This window comes from Thermomyces dupontii (genome assembly GCF_041956625.1).
Source record: "Thermomyces dupontii strain NRRL 2155 unplaced genomic scaffold VTN31scaffold_3, whole genome shotgun sequence".
Classification (NCBI taxonomy): Eukaryota; Fungi; Ascomycota; class Eurotiomycetes; order Eurotiales; family Trichocomaceae; genus Thermomyces; species Thermomyces dupontii.
The window spans coordinates 341,463-358,528 of NW_027192309.1; the positions used below are offsets into that span (position 1 = coordinate 341,463).

General features: G+C 53.7%; 8 protein-coding genes across 8 annotated transcripts; 4 read left to right on the top strand and 4 right to left on the bottom strand.

Moving 5' to 3' along the window:
• Positions 1-572: 572 nt before the first annotated feature.
• VTN31DRAFT_3561 (uncharacterized protein) lies at positions 573-2,873 on the top strand (the record flags this gene model as incomplete). Its single annotated transcript, XM_069403854.1, has 6 exons — positions 573-614; positions 685-739; positions 805-878; positions 932-1,095; positions 1,196-2,584; positions 2,654-2,873. The coding sequence occupies 6 exons, from the start codon at positions 573-575 to the stop codon at positions 2,871-2,873; spliced, it is 1,944 nt and encodes a 647-aa protein (XP_069260886.1).
• A 1,130-nt stretch (positions 2,874-4,003) lies between these two features.
• Positions 4,004-4,627, top strand: VTN31DRAFT_3562 (uncharacterized protein; the record flags this gene model as incomplete). The annotated part of the gene is made up of 1 exon (XM_069403855.1): positions 4,004-4,627. The coding sequence occupies one exon, from the start codon at positions 4,004-4,006 to the stop codon at positions 4,625-4,627; it is 624 nt and encodes a 207-aa protein (XP_069260887.1).
• Positions 4,628-6,475: 1,848 nt separating this feature from the next.
• On the top strand, positions 6,476-7,373 carry VTN31DRAFT_3563 (uncharacterized protein; the record flags this gene model as incomplete). Its single annotated transcript, XM_069403856.1, has 2 exons — positions 6,476-6,983; positions 7,063-7,373. 2 exons carry the CDS (start codon positions 6,476-6,478, stop codon positions 7,371-7,373), a joined length of 819 nt encoding a protein of 272 aa, XP_069260888.1.
• Positions 7,374-7,850: 477 nt separating this feature from the next.
• Positions 7,851-9,255, bottom strand: VTN31DRAFT_3564 (uncharacterized protein; the record flags this gene model as incomplete). The annotated part of the gene is made up of 4 exons (XM_069403857.1): positions 7,851-8,018; positions 8,095-8,922; positions 8,991-9,069; positions 9,131-9,255. 4 exons carry the CDS (start codon positions 9,253-9,255, stop codon positions 7,851-7,853), a joined length of 1,200 nt encoding a protein of 399 aa, XP_069260889.1.
• A 267-nt stretch (positions 9,256-9,522) lies between these two features.
• On the bottom strand, positions 9,523-10,788 carry VTN31DRAFT_3565 (uncharacterized protein; the record flags this gene model as incomplete). The annotated part of the gene is made up of 3 exons (XM_069403858.1): positions 9,523-10,073; positions 10,132-10,394; positions 10,469-10,788. The coding sequence occupies 3 exons, from the start codon at positions 10,786-10,788 to the stop codon at positions 9,523-9,525; spliced, it is 1,134 nt and encodes a 377-aa protein (XP_069260890.1).
• A 1,076-nt stretch (positions 10,789-11,864) lies between these two features.
• Positions 11,865-12,949, bottom strand: VTN31DRAFT_3566 (uncharacterized protein; the record flags this gene model as incomplete). Its single annotated transcript, XM_069403859.1, has 5 exons — positions 11,865-12,006; positions 12,063-12,146; positions 12,200-12,543; positions 12,595-12,714; positions 12,773-12,949. The coding sequence occupies 5 exons, from the start codon at positions 12,947-12,949 to the stop codon at positions 11,865-11,867; spliced, it is 867 nt and encodes a 288-aa protein (XP_069260891.1).
• A 1,926-nt stretch (positions 12,950-14,875) lies between these two features.
• On the top strand, positions 14,876-15,583 carry VTN31DRAFT_3567 (uncharacterized protein; the record flags this gene model as incomplete). Its single annotated transcript, XM_069403860.1, has 1 exon — positions 14,876-15,583. The coding sequence occupies one exon, from the start codon at positions 14,876-14,878 to the stop codon at positions 15,581-15,583; it is 708 nt and encodes a 235-aa protein (XP_069260892.1).
• Positions 15,584-16,235: 652 nt separating this feature from the next.
• VTN31DRAFT_3568 (uncharacterized protein) lies at positions 16,236-16,829 on the bottom strand (the record flags this gene model as incomplete). Its single annotated transcript, XM_069403861.1, has 2 exons — positions 16,236-16,733; positions 16,797-16,829. 2 exons carry the CDS (start codon positions 16,827-16,829, stop codon positions 16,236-16,238), a joined length of 531 nt encoding a protein of 176 aa, XP_069260893.1.
• Positions 16,830-17,066: the final 237 nt, after the last annotated feature.

The following is a 17,066-nucleotide window of genomic DNA, read 5'->3' on the forward strand; positions in this document are numbered from 1 at the left end:
TTCTACGGTCGACGATCTGAGTTGTTCTGTTTAGACGGGCGCTACTTGGGATGGGCGATGGATGTAATATACGGTCTTTGGAGCTTGAATGATGCATTTTCACATTACCTCTAATAATGTTTATGTTTGCTGTAGCATTAGTATCTTCTATATCCGATCAACATCACGAAGTATTCCGTACGAGTACAGTACAGTATTCATAAATCCTCAGGCTGCTCTTGATCGCGAATTTCCATCGGGTCAGGCTGATCGGGGAGGAGGGTTCGGCTGTTCGGTAATGTCCCGGAGAGCACGTGATCCTCCGTCCAGCCAATGACAGCGCTTTTGGTTTGCAGAGTGATTACCACTATCTGCGTCCTGATTGGCCGGTCGGCTAACTAGGATGTGCTGACATAATCAGGCCATCCTCGGCCGATTCTCGCTCAACCGGCGGCCGGAAGATCCCAAGATTCCTGAAAGAGCTGCAGAAAGAATTCCTTGCTCCTTGAATATTCTTGTCGGTTTGTTCTCATTCTCTCCTCTCCCGTCCTTCGTTCCCTCTGTACCCGCGCCATTGTAGCCTTCGAGACACCATGAGCTCCCTGAGCTGGCGGAGCCTGGCTCCTACATCCAAGGTGAGCGGATCCTGTCGTCATGTGCTGAAAGGCCCCTCGGTGCACAGCTAACCCACAGCCTGTGAAATAGATTTCACACGCTCTGCGAAGTCAGAGACGTCTCTTTTCCTCGACAAGACCGGCCGGTACGCAACTTCGATTCTTTTGGCGAGTTCCGTGTTTGCCGTGACTAATTGCCCGACTCTTGAAGCTCGGATCTTCGGCTCGCAACCGCTGCGCGCAAAGGAGGCCACGGGCCCGATCGCGTCCAAATACCCGGTCATTGTACGATGCCGGCTCCAGCTTGCGACGCATTCTGAGTAACTGACCTCGTGTAGGACCACGAATATGACGCCGTTGTTGTGGGTGCCGGTGGTGCTGGTCTCCGCGCCGCCTTCGGACTTGCGGAAGCTGGCTTCAACACCGCCTGTGTCTCGAAGCTGTTCCCGACACGAAGCCACACTGTCGCAGCGCAGGGTGGTATCAATGCAGCTCTCGGAAAGTACGCTACGCCGTCCCTTTGAAGTAGTTTTTCAATTTGAACATTGCAGCTACTTTAGCTCGAACGGCGGTATGATTTGCTAACATGATTACTTGAACAGCATGCACGAGGATGACTGGAGATGGCACATGTATGATACCGTGAAGGGGTCGGACTGGCTTGGTGATCAAGACGCGATTCACTATATGACGAGAGAGGCGCCGGCCAGCGTTCGGGAGCTGGAAAGCTACGGGTGCCCGTTCTCCCGTACCGAGGACGGTCGCATCTACCAGCGCGCCTTTGGCGGACAGTCGCGTGAGTACGGAAAAGGTGGCCAGGCATACCGCTGCTGTGCTGCCGCGGACCGGACCGGTCATGCCCTCCTGCACACACTGTATGGCCAGTCGCTCCGACACAACACCAACTACTTCATTGAATTTTTCGCCCTCGACCTGTTGATGGAGGACGGCGTGTGCCGTGGAATCATTGCGTACAACCAGGAGGATGGTACCCTGCACCGCTTCAAGGCTCACCACACCGTCCTCGCGACCGGTGGGTACGGGCGAGCCTACTTCAGCTGCACCTCGGCCCACACTTGCACCGGTGACGGAATGGCCATGGTTGCCCGTGCTGGACTTCCCCTCCAGGACCTTGAGTTTGTGCAATTCCATCCGACCGGTATCTATGGCGCGGGATGCCTGATTACGGAAGGCTCGCGTGGTGAGGGTGGTTACCTTCTGAACTCGGAGGGTGAGCGATTCATGGAGCGGTATGCCCCCACGGCCAAGGATCTGGCGTCTCGTGACGTCGTGTCCCGAGCGATGACGTTGGAGATTCGCGAAGGCCGCGGCGTCGGTCCCGAGAAGGACCACATCTACCTACAACTGAGCCACCTGCCGGCCTCGCTGCTCCATGAGCGCCTGCCAGGCATCTCGGAGACTGCAGCTATCTTTGCTGGCGTTGATGTCACCAAGGAGCCTATTCCCGTCCTGCCGACCGTCCACTACAACATGGGTGGTATCCCCACAAGATACACTGGTGAGGTGTTGACCATCGATGAGAACGGAAACGACAAGGTCGTCCCTGGTCTGTATGCCTGCGGTGAGGCTGCCTGTGTTTCCGTCCACGGTGCGAACCGTTTGGGAGCCAACTCCCTGCTTGATCTCATTGTCTTTGGCCGTGCCGTTTCGCACCGCGTCCGCGACACCGATTCCCCAGGACGGCCGCACAAGGAGCTCAGCCCCGATGCGGGCGCTCAGGCCATCAAGGACCTGGACTTCGCCCGTACCGCCGAAGGTCCCAAGTCCACGTTCGAGATCCGCAATGCCATGCAGAAGGCCATGCAGGCGGATGTCAGCGTCTTCCGTACCCAGGAGAGCCTGGATGAGGGTGTCCGGAAGATCACTGAGATCGACTGCTGGTACAACCAGGTTGGTACCAAGGACCGCAGCATGATCTGGAACTCGGATCTGGTGGAGACGCTGGAGCTGCGTAACCTCTTGACTTGCGCGTAAGTTTTCCCGACGTTTCTTTGTCTCAATTGTTGGAAAAAACAAAAAAGACTGATGACCCGATACAGCACTCAAACCGCGCACGCCGCGGCCAACCGCAAGGAGTCGCGTGGTGCCCACGCTCGCGAGGACTACCCGGAGCGCGACGACGAGAACTGGATGAAGCACACTTTGACCTTCCAGAAGCAGCCTCACGGTCCAGTCGAGATCTCGTACCGTGCCGTGCAGGACAAGACCCTGGATGAGAACGAGTGCAAGCCCGTGCCGCCCTTCAAGCGTGTGTACTAAGCGGGTAGCATCGTTGTCTTTCCGACGTTTATGCATCTGCGACGAGGAGAATGCCCTTGACGGAAGTTTAAAGCCGCTTGGTTTTACGCGTGCTTTGTGTGTTTGTCGTAAATAAGTGTAACTATATCGATGTCAATGCGATTGAGTTTGTTGCTTCAACTGCGAGTTCTCCCCAATCCGATTGATTGGCTTAACGCTCATGTTTTTTGGATGTCGTTCCTACATCTGCCTGGTCTCTGCCTTCGTGCAAATAGTATAGTTGAGCTAGTGCTCACCATGCGCGCCGTATGTACTTGTTTCCGTTCGGAGTACCAGTAAGGCAACATTCAGCCTTCTGGTTTCAAGGAGTTTACTAAGCAAGAATCCAGGTACATTAATCATAACTTGTCCATAGTCACATTCTAACTGTGCTCCAAGCGATGGAACATGCTCTCACTGTAAAAAAGCCCACGAACAGGTGAGACTTTTATCCAGAGGACCCGCCTCATAGTCCAAAAGGGCAGCTATTACAGCCAATAAGATACCTAACTACCGCAAATCTGATTAACGAGTATGCTTAACCCTAAGTCTGTAGAACGAAATCTGAATCTATCGGTTTGGGAGTTCCGCGGAAGCACACTCCAAAGGGTAAGTAACATGACGGGGACAATAGCATCGGGTAGAATCATTGAGACTCTACAAGCCGACGCTTACAAAGTGGGAAATGTTTGGTCTGGATCAAAATGTCACGGTTCCCCAGTAGCCAAAGGAGTCGAACGGCTGGGAAGCGGATGCACTTCACGTATGGTCGGTGGGTGTGCCAGAAAAGAGCACCGCGACTAAATAATGATTGACGATGGGATGATGATTTTGTTCGTTGACTCGGGTAGATCCTTGAAGCCATATATGATTCGTGCCCTGCAGAACGGGATATGATCTCAAACAAATCCCGTATACTCCTTGTGACGATTGATCGGGACATTTTGGAAGGATTGGGCGACGGCTATACTTATCTCTCTGAACGCAACGGCCAGCGCCGTTCCATGATTCCATGTTTTCAAATCCATGCACTTGAGATGAAGGGCACGCTCTGAATATGGAGGTCGGCAACTACGAAAACGACTTCCAGGCTGTCACCAGCAATTCTTCCAATGAGTGAAAACGGTCATCCTCGTAGTGATCCTGGAAGTCATTCTCGTAGTTGCCGGCCTCCATATACAGAGCGTACCCCTCATTGTTCAAATGAAATCCGACACGCTATCCCAGAAGGTCTGGAGGAACGAAGGCATGCCCGCATTGTTCCAAAGCGTCGAGAATTGGTTATCTCATCAGAGTACAGCGGATCGATCGCCACGAGATCTTGCAGGGAGCGCAATACGGGGCCATTGTCGCACCCCCGGAGGTATGGCTCCAAAGTCGCATCAGTCAGGAGGGTCCTTGCCCGAACCCAAAGACTCGAACGTGTTTTGTTCTTGTTCCGTTCCGCAAGGCGTCGTAAACGGCTTGGCAGGATCTGCAGCAGAAGAGATGGGACGATTGCTTTCCTACTCAGTCGGCATGACTTTGAAAGCGGCCATATTCAGTTGAATGATCAGGATGCTCTCCTCGCAGCCCCATCTCCCAGAAAGTTATCTGGCGCCCATTCTCCTTCCGCCACAGAGCAGTATTCATTTTTGTGGGACACACTGAGCTCACGGGCCGAAGATCAAGGTTGGGAAAGGATTCGCATCGTTCCTCCATTTGAAGCGTCCAGCGATCGAGCCTTGAGAAAGTAGTATGTAATCAAGACTGTTCCGAATATAGGACATCATTGAGGGTTGCAATGAAAGACAAAGCAGGGTGCGGAAGACTACAGCTGATGAGGTCGGCGGGGAAATGCTCTTTGCCGTCACCAACGCGATTAGCTTTGGGCAATTTGCGTGAAACGACTGTGTTTGTTGGATAGATCACATTGATCGCATCGAGTTTGTGCCCCCCGCAATGCCCAAATAAAGCACCGGCGCTTTTCTTTCTAGAATTACCCCAATGATCCATCGGCATTGCCAATCGCAAGATCAGCTAATATTAGCAGCTGCCGGTGACTATGGACGAGTTCACAAGCTACTGTGCTCTTCATAGTAGTGCAGTACGAGTAGCATGTTGCTAATCCATTGTCATCACGAGTGAGAAGAAGAGAGTTACTGCACGAAGTACACTCGTATCAGGATCAAAGGCCTTGGGATGGTGATGAATTCGTACCCTCGAGCAATCCAAGAACCCCAGGCTTGCTGCGGCGCGCACTGCCAAGCAGGAACTCTGAAGGATACATAGTATGTATTGTCTGGCTGAGTTGATGGGCGGGGCACGACCGCGGAGTACTCGTACATAACCCTATGCTTGTGGCATTTTGCAGAGGTTATGCACTTATCGAATGTTCAAGCTGCATTGCTCTGGAACTCCAGAGCCGAGAAGACTGGACAAGTCAATTTCAAACAGCCACTTCCTTCTTAGGTTAAAAAGAATTTTCAACATGCGTGCATGATGTGGCCGTGTGTAATTGCCGGATGGTCGATCGTCCTCGACTGCTCGCACAAACTTCAATATGTAGCAAATTGCACGTATGTCCCATGCATCGGAGCTCATATGGCATCATTGCGCTGTACGTACGACCGACAGATAGGCAGTTAAAGTGACTGAGATATACGGAGTATACTTTGTAGACGGAGAACAATTAACTCCCTGCACCTTGATCACTGAAATCTGAAATGAATCCAACCAGGGAGGGGATGGAAAGGAAAAGAGGGCAGCGCCAAGATTCAGCTGCTTAGTAAGCGACCCGATATGGTTAGCCCAGCTGCCATGCTGCACGTGCTCCGAACGCCAAACTAAAAGAGTAATTTAGTTACTCGGAGTGAAAGCTGAAAGGAAGCTCTTGCCAAGCGGAAATCTTCAATGAGCTTTCTCTTCATGACTGTTCGAACAATGGGAACTCTTCAGTCTCTCTGTGCCCATGAGATTCGTGAGATTCGATCAAAGGGATGGAGGAACTCAAAATGCTCACCTCGCAAGCTGTCAATTACCCGGATCTAGAAGCTCATACCAACATTGGACCAACAGTTGGACGCCGCCAACACAATTTCCCAAGTTTAATTCGATTTCATCTTCAGCCCTGTTAGCCCACTTGGGTTAATCGAGAGTAATCCACTTCCTAGAGCCTATGACCAACCATGCTGCCAACTCGGGACGGCTGAAGCGGCTGAAGCGGTGTGCATTCGAATCGTTCAGAATGGCCCAACCCTGTCGAGATAGCAACACTGTCTCCTTGCCCATCTGGGAAGAGCGTGTCTTGACCTGAACAGAGGCCTCCCCCCCCCCCGGTTGCCCAGTGTCTGTGTGTCGAACCTGCAAATTCCCCTGCAAGCAAGCATGACCCGAAAAAGACTGGCTGAATCGGAGGGCCCATTTGTCCCCGATTCCTGTCTCTTTCCTTTCCCTTTGTTCAGTTCGCACGCGACGATGGTGAATGAGTGAGAATTGCCTGAACCACGTCTCTTTCCTCTCACCCTTTGTTATTGGGATTCCTCTTAAGATACCCCCTCCATTTTCGTCCCGATATAAAGAGACCGCGTTGAGAATTCATCAAAATGGCCTGCCCGAACGGGTTTGACTTCTACACCTGCGCCGTAGGCGGCTTCAGGGGATGCTGCTCGGTCGACCCATGCACAACCGGAGAGTGCCCGGATGACAATCGACCGGACGGAGATGGAGGGGATGACAATGAGAACTCGTCGACGACCTCGTCTACCTCGTCGACCACGTCGACCACGTCGACGCCGACACCGACAACGACATCGGCAACAACAACAATGCCTGACGACCATCACAACCATGAAGGAGGCGTCACGACGCACATCCACGGGACATTGACGGTTACGGCGACACCGTCAGCGGAACCGTCCGGCGGCAGTTCGAACGGCGCCGTCATCGGAGGCGCCGTGGGCGGGGTCGTCGGCGGGTTGATTATTGTTGGCGTCATTGTATTCATCTTTTTCCGGCGGCGGAAACGCGCACGCGCGCATGCGGTCGAGGAGGCCGGAACAATGTACAACTCGGAGCCCAAAGCTGCGTGGAGCGCACCACCTCCAAGTGATGGTACGTGTCACAGGTGACTTTTCAACTTTGCATTTGCAAGGACCCCTTCCAATCGCTGACATTTTCTCTCCTGGTCTAGGAAACCGCAACTCGGACCTTACTTATGCTTCTTATGTCAACTCCCCTGGGCTGTCGAGCATGAAATCCCCGCCGACGGATTACCAGCCCATCCCCCAGCAGAGCAAAGAGGTCCCGCCAATCGCCGAACTCCCGGGTGCCGTGGAGACAGTCACCCCAGAACTCTCCGGCGGCGAGACGAGCGAATTGCCCGGGTCACCATCGCCGCAGCCACCGGCACAATCTCCGGGCATCAGCAGCCTTGGAGGGTTCTCGGATCAAGGCCAATCAGGCAACGACGGGAAACCCATCCAAGGCCTAGGCTTACAATGATCCTGGCGTTTAGCCACAAAAAGGAAATAATATACCAAGTGCTCTTTTCCTTTTTGCCTGCCTTGTTTTTCAAGTTTTGCGCGTGCAATAATGGTCGTCAGTTGCACCGTTGGCTAGTACCCGTGTATGTTAGTTTTCTTTTTGTTAGAGTAGATTCGGTGTTTTCTCTTTTTTTTTTTTCCCCTATTTCCTGCTGTGTTGCGCTGAGCTGAGCATGGGGGCATTTCTGTGATTGAGGCCATCGATCGAGCGAGATCACGACCAACCTGTCAAAAGCATACGAACCTTCACGGCACGCGACAGAGAGAGAGAGAGTCCTGATGATTCTGTTTCTAGGAATTATTTCTCAGCTTGGAATCTACGGAGTACATACAGTTGCATCATGGCACACGTCTCAATTCATACATTCATACAATGATAATAATAATAATCTCTAAACAGCGGGAAGTGGAAACGAAAACAATAAATAAAGCCCGGTTACCTACTCTGACCCAAAACGCCCGCAATCTGCAACGCCATGTCTAAAATCAGGAGATGTTCATCCGCGCCATCGACCAACCGCTTATCCATTTCGGAGAAGATCATGACCATCTTATTCTTCTGCAGGTCGGGGATCGCATCGTTGAAAACGAGGCGACGATACAACTATGGACCTCCGGTCAGTACGCGGGTATGATTTTGGATGAATCAATTCAAATGGGTTGGGGGGGTTCGACGATACCTGATTGACAATCTGGCTGGCGCTCCATCCCTCGGCGACAATGTCCGTGACCACGGACGAGACGGCCTCGTACGGTGAGCTGCCCGGTTTCTTCTTCGTGGGCTGCATCGCCTGCACGAGACGGTCGAGGATGCTGTCCGGCACAACGCCGGCGATTTCCTCGACGGTCCGCACATCGATAGACACTTGCGGCGGCGCCGAGTCATCCGCATCCGTCATTTGCGTGTCCTCGTCCTCACTGGACTTTGTCTTGGCCGCCGCGCTGAGCAGCCTCGCCGCACTTTGCATGTACGTAATGGCACGCCGCAGATCCCCATCACTACACCGGATCAGCGCATCCACGGCCCCATCCTCCAGATGCAACTTCTCCGCCCTCGCAATCTCCTGCAACCTCTCCGCCGCGGCGGACCCGTCGAGCGCCTTGAACCGGAACTTGCTACACCGGCTCGCGAGCGGCTCGATGATGCGCGTGACGTAGTTGCACACGAGGCAAAACCGCGTGATGCGGCTGTACTGCTCCATCGTCCGGCGCAGCGCGGACTGCGCGTCCTGCGTCATGCTGTCCGCCTCATCCAGGATCACGATCTTGAAGGGGGGACAGGGGTATTTCTCGCGGTATTTGGCGTCGATTTCGGTGGATTGCGAAAGTTGCGTGCGTGCAAAGTCCTTGATCTTCTCGCGGACAATGTGAATGCCTCGCTCGTCGGAGGCGTTGAGCTCGAGGATGCGGGAGCGGTACAGCGCGGGGCCAAAGAGGGATTTGGCGAGGGCGAGGATTGTGGATGTTTTGCCGGTGCCGGGGGGTCCGTAGAAGAGCATGTGTGGGAGCTGATATTTCAATCAGTTGTAGGCTTGTGATGTCGTAGACTTTTTTATTGTTTTAAAAAACAACTTACATTCGACGCCTGCAGCGTCCGTTGCAGGATGGTCGTCGTGTGATCCTGTGCAGCAACATCGTCCAGTGATTTCGGTCGACTTCATGGCCATCAGCATCTGTCTTCTTGTCCAAGAGGATGGATCATCGGCGCATCCGTACTATTTCTCAACCCACGGTTGTAGACGCGTTTGGTCCTGCTTCTGGTCGGCTTGCTTTTGCTTGGAGCTGCTTGCTGCCGCGGCGGCTGCGGCGCGGGCCTTGTTGCTGAAGAAATTTGCTGCCATTGAGTTCGAATGTTTTTATTTGACGGGGCTCAAATCGAATCCGTCATGGCCCTGTGGACGGCACAAAGCTGTTAGCATGGACTGCAATGCAAATCGATCGAGACGCGTCAACACGTGATTCGCGACGCCATTACCTATTTCCCAATTAGGGAAGGTTAAGATTTGACCTCGTGTTTCGGGCCTCCAGTATGTCCTAGTCGTCACCTGGAGCATGAAAGGAATGAAGATTATGGCTTGTCAGATTAGTCTACACGCTATGTACATGGTTCATAACTCGTCCTTTTCCATCATTCGCTTCTTCGGATTGCGAGGACCATCATATTCCTCAAACGTCCGAGACGCGGTGTCGATCTTGATGTCGTTCTTCCCTGCCTCGTCGGCCATTCGCCCAATCTCCTCCACCATGCTGTCTTCCGTGGTATCTGCCGCGGGTGAACCTTCCGCGCCGGCGCGTTCCTCGGGTATAAAAGTAGGCACCCCCGTGGACGCGGTCATGCCCACAGTCTGGGCACTGGGGACGAGGCTGGTTGACGTGGACGTCATTCCCACACCGGCAACTCCAAGCAATGGCGCCAGAAGAAAACGGTAGACCATCTTCACCGGCATCCATGCAAGCCACCACAGTGGCCCGTATAATATCCTCCGAAACACCAGCCATGCGATCGTTCCGATCAAAATGTAGAACGCGGTTTCAAGGTACCATGTATCCGACTTTTGTGAGTGAAGAAGTGAATTGACCAGGGCTCGCGACGACGACAGAGCAGAGTCCAAGCTGCTGTAAGATTCAGTCAGGGATGTCAATGCGGCGGTGGATTGTTCTGTGCCCCCTTGTTAGCATCGACCAATAGACCTTATCCGTACACCAAGACTCCCTACCCAATGTCTCCTGCGCGAATCGGCTCCGGGACAACTCCGACTGCATCAGCATATGCGTTCTGCGCAATGCGGCGGTCACGTCGCTGGACGCGTTGAGCACGACATCATCCTGCGAAAGTTTCCCCGCGGGTGCGCGTTGACGCTCTTGACTACTACTATCGTTTGATCTTGATCTGGAAAATAGTATCTCTCGCTCTTTCCGGCGCGTCGCCTCGGCATTACGATTCGCTTGGATCTGTGCGGAGCGGAATTCGCCTCGTATCCTTAATGTAGTTCAATGCCTGTCAGAAACTTGACCCTTCCCCCCCTCCAACCGAGAGGAATGAAATATACACACCGCTTCAAATCCGCAGCCAACTTCTCCGCCAGCGACACGACTCGCTTGCGCTCCGCATCCCGATCATCCGGGTCACCACTGCCCCTTCGTCGCGCAGTTCCGGCGCTCTCCAACATGTCCACTTCTACCCTGAGAAGCTCCATTTCCTCCTCCGCCTCCTTGAGTCGGGAATGGATCTCTGAGCCGAGCTCCAGCCGAGCCTCGTCGCCTTGGCCAATCGCATGTGTAAAGTTTCTTAGGCGGTCGATCAGAGGTTGGATGTCATTGAGAGAGGCGGAAAGGTTCTTCAAACGTGTTTGTAGAGGGTGTAAGGACGACATGGTGAAAAGTGCGCGCCGGCGCCTTGAAATCTCACAGAACCCTCATACGTTCCTGCGTATGGAGCAAATTCAAAACGATTCGAATGTGGACAAGGTAAAGATTTTAAATCCTAGAAATAATAGTATGGCGAATGCTGAGCTGTCCATGAACGTTTGAGCCGTCCTCGAGCGTCATCGATTCGATTCATCATTGGTTGATTTGACGTGTTTGCATTTTTGACAAACATAGTTTTCCAACCATCGCCCAAAAGTTCCATGTCGAGCATGGCAGCCAACGATGAACTAGAAACTACTCAGAGAGACAACCACGCCCAATAATTGACCACTTGAGCAAAGTTCTCAATCCGATACCAGGCGCCCGGCGCATCGCAACAAAGCACTCAGGTAAGGCACCGCACGTTGCGCCAACAATTCCTCCAACATCACCTGAACCATCTCTGATCCTATATAGTAGGTACTAGGTAGGCCTACAAGATCGAGACGAGAAAGAAAAGACGCCATGTCCGCCGTCCCCGTCTCCGCAATCACCTCCTTCCGCACCGCCTTCTCCCCCTTCAACCCCCTCTCGCGACCATGCCGTCTCTTCCTCAACCTGGTCCGACACCCCGCGACCGCATCCCCCAATAGCCCCAGCCATATCGATATCCAAGTGACGCATCTACCGCGGAACTCCAGCGAGCTTCCCTGGATGAAAGTCGGGTTCAAGGGCGGCAAGGAAATCACCCTGGAAGTGGGCAAGAAGAGGATGAAGATCGATGACGTGATCGCTGAGGTGTCGCGGATTGGGAGAGTTGTTGAGCGGGAGGAGAGTTTGAAAGGATAGAGATTCGGCTTCCTGGTTATTTATAAAACTTTTTTGGCTGCATGTGAGGGAGGATTCGGGCTGGTTATGTACTATATTATGGGTTCAATGTACAATAACGTTCACCTTTGCATCATCTGGGCGTCTCAAGAAGTACGATTTTGTTGCTCGGTGTCAAGCACGATCGACTGGGGAAAACTATTCTTATTGCTACTTTTGATGAGTGTGCAATGACGATGCACATATTGTATCCAGAATAACGAGTCTAATCCATTTACATAGCAGCACCCGAAATGAAGAACCACTTGTCAACGCTCGGGTCAATGGGCGCAGGAGGCAGATTCTCACCCGGCGGGATCTGGGCCAACTGCGCCTGGTCGACACGGTCCGGAGACGACTCGTTCGTGGTGTTAGCCCTGTGGATAGAATTAGCCTTGCGTTGGTCAGGCCCCTCGGAAGGGACAGCACGTACAAGCTGATATCGCCTCGAGGAACCTTGCCAGTGAACAGACGCTCCCAGGCGTCGGCGCACTCGCGGATCACTTCCGACGCGTACCTAAACAGTGGTCAGACCCAAGACATCAAAGATCCAGGCGTACGTATACTCACTTCTTGTTCTTGCACTCGCCAGAAAAGGCGAACTGGTTCTCGGGCTTGCCGTCAGGGATCTTGTAGATCCGGAACCACTCGTTGGTGGCACGCAGCAGACCCGGCAGATGACGCTCGACATCCTCAATGTCGTTCAACTTGGGAGCCAGGGGGTCGTTGACGTCGATGACAATGACCTTCCAGTCGGTCTCCTCCTCATCCAGCAGAGCCATCACGCCAAGGACCTTGACCTGCTTGATCTGACCGGGGTAGCCGACCAGCTCACCAATCTCGCAGACGTCCAGCGGGTCATTGTCGCCCTTGGCCTTGGTCTCTGGGTGAATGACGTTGGGGTCTTCCCAGGTCTAGGTACGGATCAGCCCCAGTTCACCGAGTGTGGGAAAACAAATACTTACGCGAGGGAAAGCACCGTAGTTCCACAGGTAACCCTTGTGGGGGAAGCAATTGCGGACATAGCGAAGCTTGCCCTTCTTCACGTCCTGCTTGATGGGGTTGAGGAACTCCTCCTTGGAAATCTGCCGAGGATCAGCCCTGCTGCCGCGTTGCAGTTCGTCCGGGCAGTGCATCTCATACCTCCTGCTTCGCATTGGTCCAGCGAGGAATCTCGACGATCATGTTCAGGACCGTCTTCTCCGCATTGGCATAGAGCGGGATGTCGTGGAAGGGCGAGATGGGCACGCCATCCTTCTCGATGTAGATGCGATGCTCCAGAGTGTTCGGCTGACCGACTTTGCGAACGGTGTACGACATGGTGGGGTGAGAAGACGGATGCGAAGCAGAAGAAAAGAAATGTCTGGAGATGAGAGCAGCGCGTTCCGTGACGGGAATGGTGGAAGGAGTTGTTCTGGGAGGAATTGTCGAGAGAGAGGAGGAAGATGTAGTCGAGAGGGGCCGAAGTGATGAAATTGAATGCGCCCTAAAGGTCGGTGGGGGAGTGGGCAGCGGAGGGCGGTCGGTCCCTGATGAGGGTCGAATAGTGACCGCCCTCTGCATGACCAGCTGTCCTCCTGGTCGTCGACAACCACGCCAACCCGGCAGTCTGCTGACGAGCGACATGGATGATGGGAGGATGAGAGGAGCCAATCCCTGTACAGATAGAATGATAGATCGTCTCTTTGGTTTTTGAATCAAAGAAAAAATACGTCCTGGAAAGCCGGCTTTTGGTAGCTCAGTTTCTTGCTCAGCCTTGTAGAAGCTTCCACGGGCTCAATGGCCTGGATACGGTACAGAAATGCTCGGAAACTAGCCTCGCTGGTGCCAAGCTATAAGATTAATCCAACACCAATGCAATTGTGCTCTGTAGACCGACTGCACTTCAAGCACGAGACCATGAACAAGGGGAGATCCCATCCAAAAATTTGCGTGAACGGAGATGTGGCTTATGTAATCCCAGAGTGCCAAGACAATCAATCCCCCAGGATGCTGTGCCTACTAAAGCCGCCCGGCCTTCATCACGATGACTTGCACTTCGATGTATATTTTGATCCAGCAAATTGACTTGCATGAGCCATCGGGTCTACGATAAAAAGGAAGATCTACTGAATATGGTTTGGGAAGTAGAGGCTTTTGCTGTTGTCAAGATTGCCAAGACGTTGGACTCAGCACTTCCAACCAATCAATGGCCACATCGGTTATCAACCAGGTACTATCAGCACGTGACCTCATTTGCCATCCAACTTTTTGCGGGTGCCTTTGATGACTCGAATCAGTCGCGAATGTTCTGTTGCCTCCATGCAACTCCGGCCGCACCAGTCGGTCCCCATGAAATACGACCTCCATGTGGTGAACGGTGATGTTTAGATTTCTCCGTAGCATCATGTCTTCGCCGACCCCTCCACCGCGAGTGCCCATCCCCGCCAACGGGGTTGACTACCGCGGGAAAGTCGTTTTGGCACCGATGGTCCGGTCTGGGGAGCTGCCGACGCGGCTGTGCGCTCTGAAGTACGGCGCCGACCTCGTCTGGGGCCCCGAGACCGTCGACCGCGCGATCATGGGCGCCTCCCGCCGCATCAACCCTCGCAACTCGACCATCGAGTTCACGCGACTGCCGTCCAACGGAGGCCGAACGGAAAAAGCCACGCAGGAGTCGATCATCTACCGCATCGATCCGGTCCGGGAAAAGGGTAAATTGATCTTCCAGCTCGGTACCGCGTCACCCGAACTGGCCGTGCAGGCGGCGAAAGTGGTGGCGGGGGACGTCGCGGGCATTGATCTCAACTCGGGCTGCCCGAAGCCCTTCAGTACCAGTGGTGGCATGGGTGCCGCTCTCCTGCGCGACCCGGACAGATTGGTTCGATCCGTGGAGGCACTGGTGCGGGAAGTCGGCAATCCATTCCAGATCGGCATCTCTGTCAAGATCCGACTGTTGGATACGCCAGAGCAGACCGCGAGCCTTGTTTCTCGACTCGTCAAGACGGGAATCACCGGCCTGACTGTGCATTGCCGCACCGTGCCCATGCGACCGCGAGAACGTGCTATTGTCAATGGGGAAGTGCAGCATGTGACAGATTGGTTTCGATCCTGGAGGCACTGGTGCGGGAAGTCGGCAATCCATTCCAGATCGGCATCTCTGTCAAGATCCGACTGTTGGATACGCCAGAGCAGACCGCGAGCCTTGTTTCTCGACTCGTCAAGACGGGAATCACCGGCCTGACTGTGCATTGCCGCACCGTGCCCATGCGACCGCGAGAACGTGCTATCCGCGACCAGCTCCGCATGATTGCCGAAATCTGCCGCAACGCCGGCGTGGCCTGCGTCATGAACGGCGACGTCACCTCCCGCGACGAGGGTCTCAAGCTGATGGAAGAATACGGCGTCGACGGCGCCATGATCGCCACGGCTGCGGAGTCGAACCCGTCTTGCTTCCGCACCGAGGCCGAGGGCGGCCTGCTCCCCTGGCGGGACGTCGTCCGCCAGTACATGGAGTTCTGCCTGCAGACCGAAAACCGCTGGGGCAACACCAAATACCTCCTCAACATGATGATCCCGGGCAAGAACAAGGAATTCAAGGAAGCGAAGCAGGCCAAGAACTACACCGAGGCATGTTACATCCTGCAGTTCCACGACCTGCTGAGCACCGCAAGGGAAGTGGATCAGATCATGGGCATCGACAAGAAGACAAGCATCAACATCGACATCAACGGCGACACCGCTCCTGCTTCCCGTCCATCGGCGGTCCAGCGGGCCATGGAGAACAATGAATCCGCTCGGGCCGCGGGCGGAGATATGTCGCGGCCAAAGTCCGCGTCGCCGAGCACTTCGGGACCCGGACCCATTCGCACGCATAACATGAAGCCGCCGAATAAGTCACCGTCTGCGCCGAAGGTCGAGGAGGTGATTGAACCGACGATTCCGCAGCAGAATGCTGAAATCGCTGCCAGATGATTTATTTGATCGGTGAGGGGGAAATGTACATAGTTATCCCTTCTCCTTCATGGGTTTCTTTGCATGTTCCTTCTCGGGATTTCGGAGTCGGTGCATTGCGTGGCATTTGCATTTGGAGCGTTTGTGCATGATGTATATAGGTACATACAAAGAGGATGGGAGTCCAGGCCTGAATTTTTGCATACTAGCTCCTGAGCTGGTCATCATCTTTTCTGCAGAATTGAGCGAGACATCATCCTGTTTCGGGCAGGCGTCTCAGCCTCCAAGGAGATGGTATCAGTACCACCAGCAGGATCTGCAAGACTGGATGTTACCACTGTCAGTTCACAAGCGACGGTGTCGCATGAGGCAGCGACTCCGGTTATATGAGTATCCGAAGGCATAGCAGAGATCACCGACACGGCGGCCATACAGCTTCAATCTACCAGACTCGAGTTAGCGTAGCCCCAGCTATAGCTCAACAAGTGCAGGTTCTGATCTAAAACACCGATCAGAGAGAAGATTAGGGTCGGCATAGTCAAACACAACGACCATGCTACCCAGCATAGTAGGTTTGACGTCCGCCTAAGGATGACGATAATAGGATCTCATCATACGGATGATGAAGAGAGGGTCACAAAACAACACAGCCACCTACCATTTCTCTCCTGACCTAGTCATCATCATATGTGATGATTCGACGGCCCGAATATATCCCCTTCGGTGTTGGAGGAGCAGGGGACTTTTCGTCTATCGAGGGTTGCTTCCTCTTCATCCCGGACGTTGTCGATTCCAGCGTGCCCGCTGTGCCACCGCCAGATGATTTTCGTGGTGCAGATTCTGAGCCCGCATCAGCTTGGTCGGGTCGTGACGACGACGGTGATGATCGGTTCGAAGAAGAAGAAGACGCTTTTCTTCTTTCCTCTTCCTCTTGCTTCCGCTGCTTCTCCCGCAGAAGCGCATGGATCTCACTGTGCCGGAAGATCTGGATCTGTTCGTCGGTGAGGGTCCGCTTGACTCCGTCGGGGTAGTAGCCTAGGCCGTCATCATCGCCTCCTTCGTATGGGTAATCCTCTGCGTCATTGTCGGTTGTCTCGGCCGTCCCGTAATGGACTGGAGCTGGACGAGGGTCGGTCGGGAAGTGCATTGATTGGAATGCTAGGAGATCGTCCTGGAGAGAGTTGGTACAGGGCTTGAGAATTTTTTTCATCGGGCTCAGGGGGGAGAAACTTACGGGCGTGACGGTTGGGATTCGAAGGGCGCTCATGATGAAAGAAATTCCGGCGGGCAGTCGACCCTAAAAACGCTATCGTTTATTTCCAGCCATTATTTCAGGTCTGGCTTGATAAAAGGTCGATGTCTTGAAATGTTTGCTTTGGTTGTGGAGGTTGCAGGCCTAGCGCAGAGCTCCCGGACGGTGGGGAGTGAATGCCACCACACAGTGACCATCATCAGAGACGGTGCCTGGCTCTTTACATCGTTATCGAGATTCTTTAAATTTTAA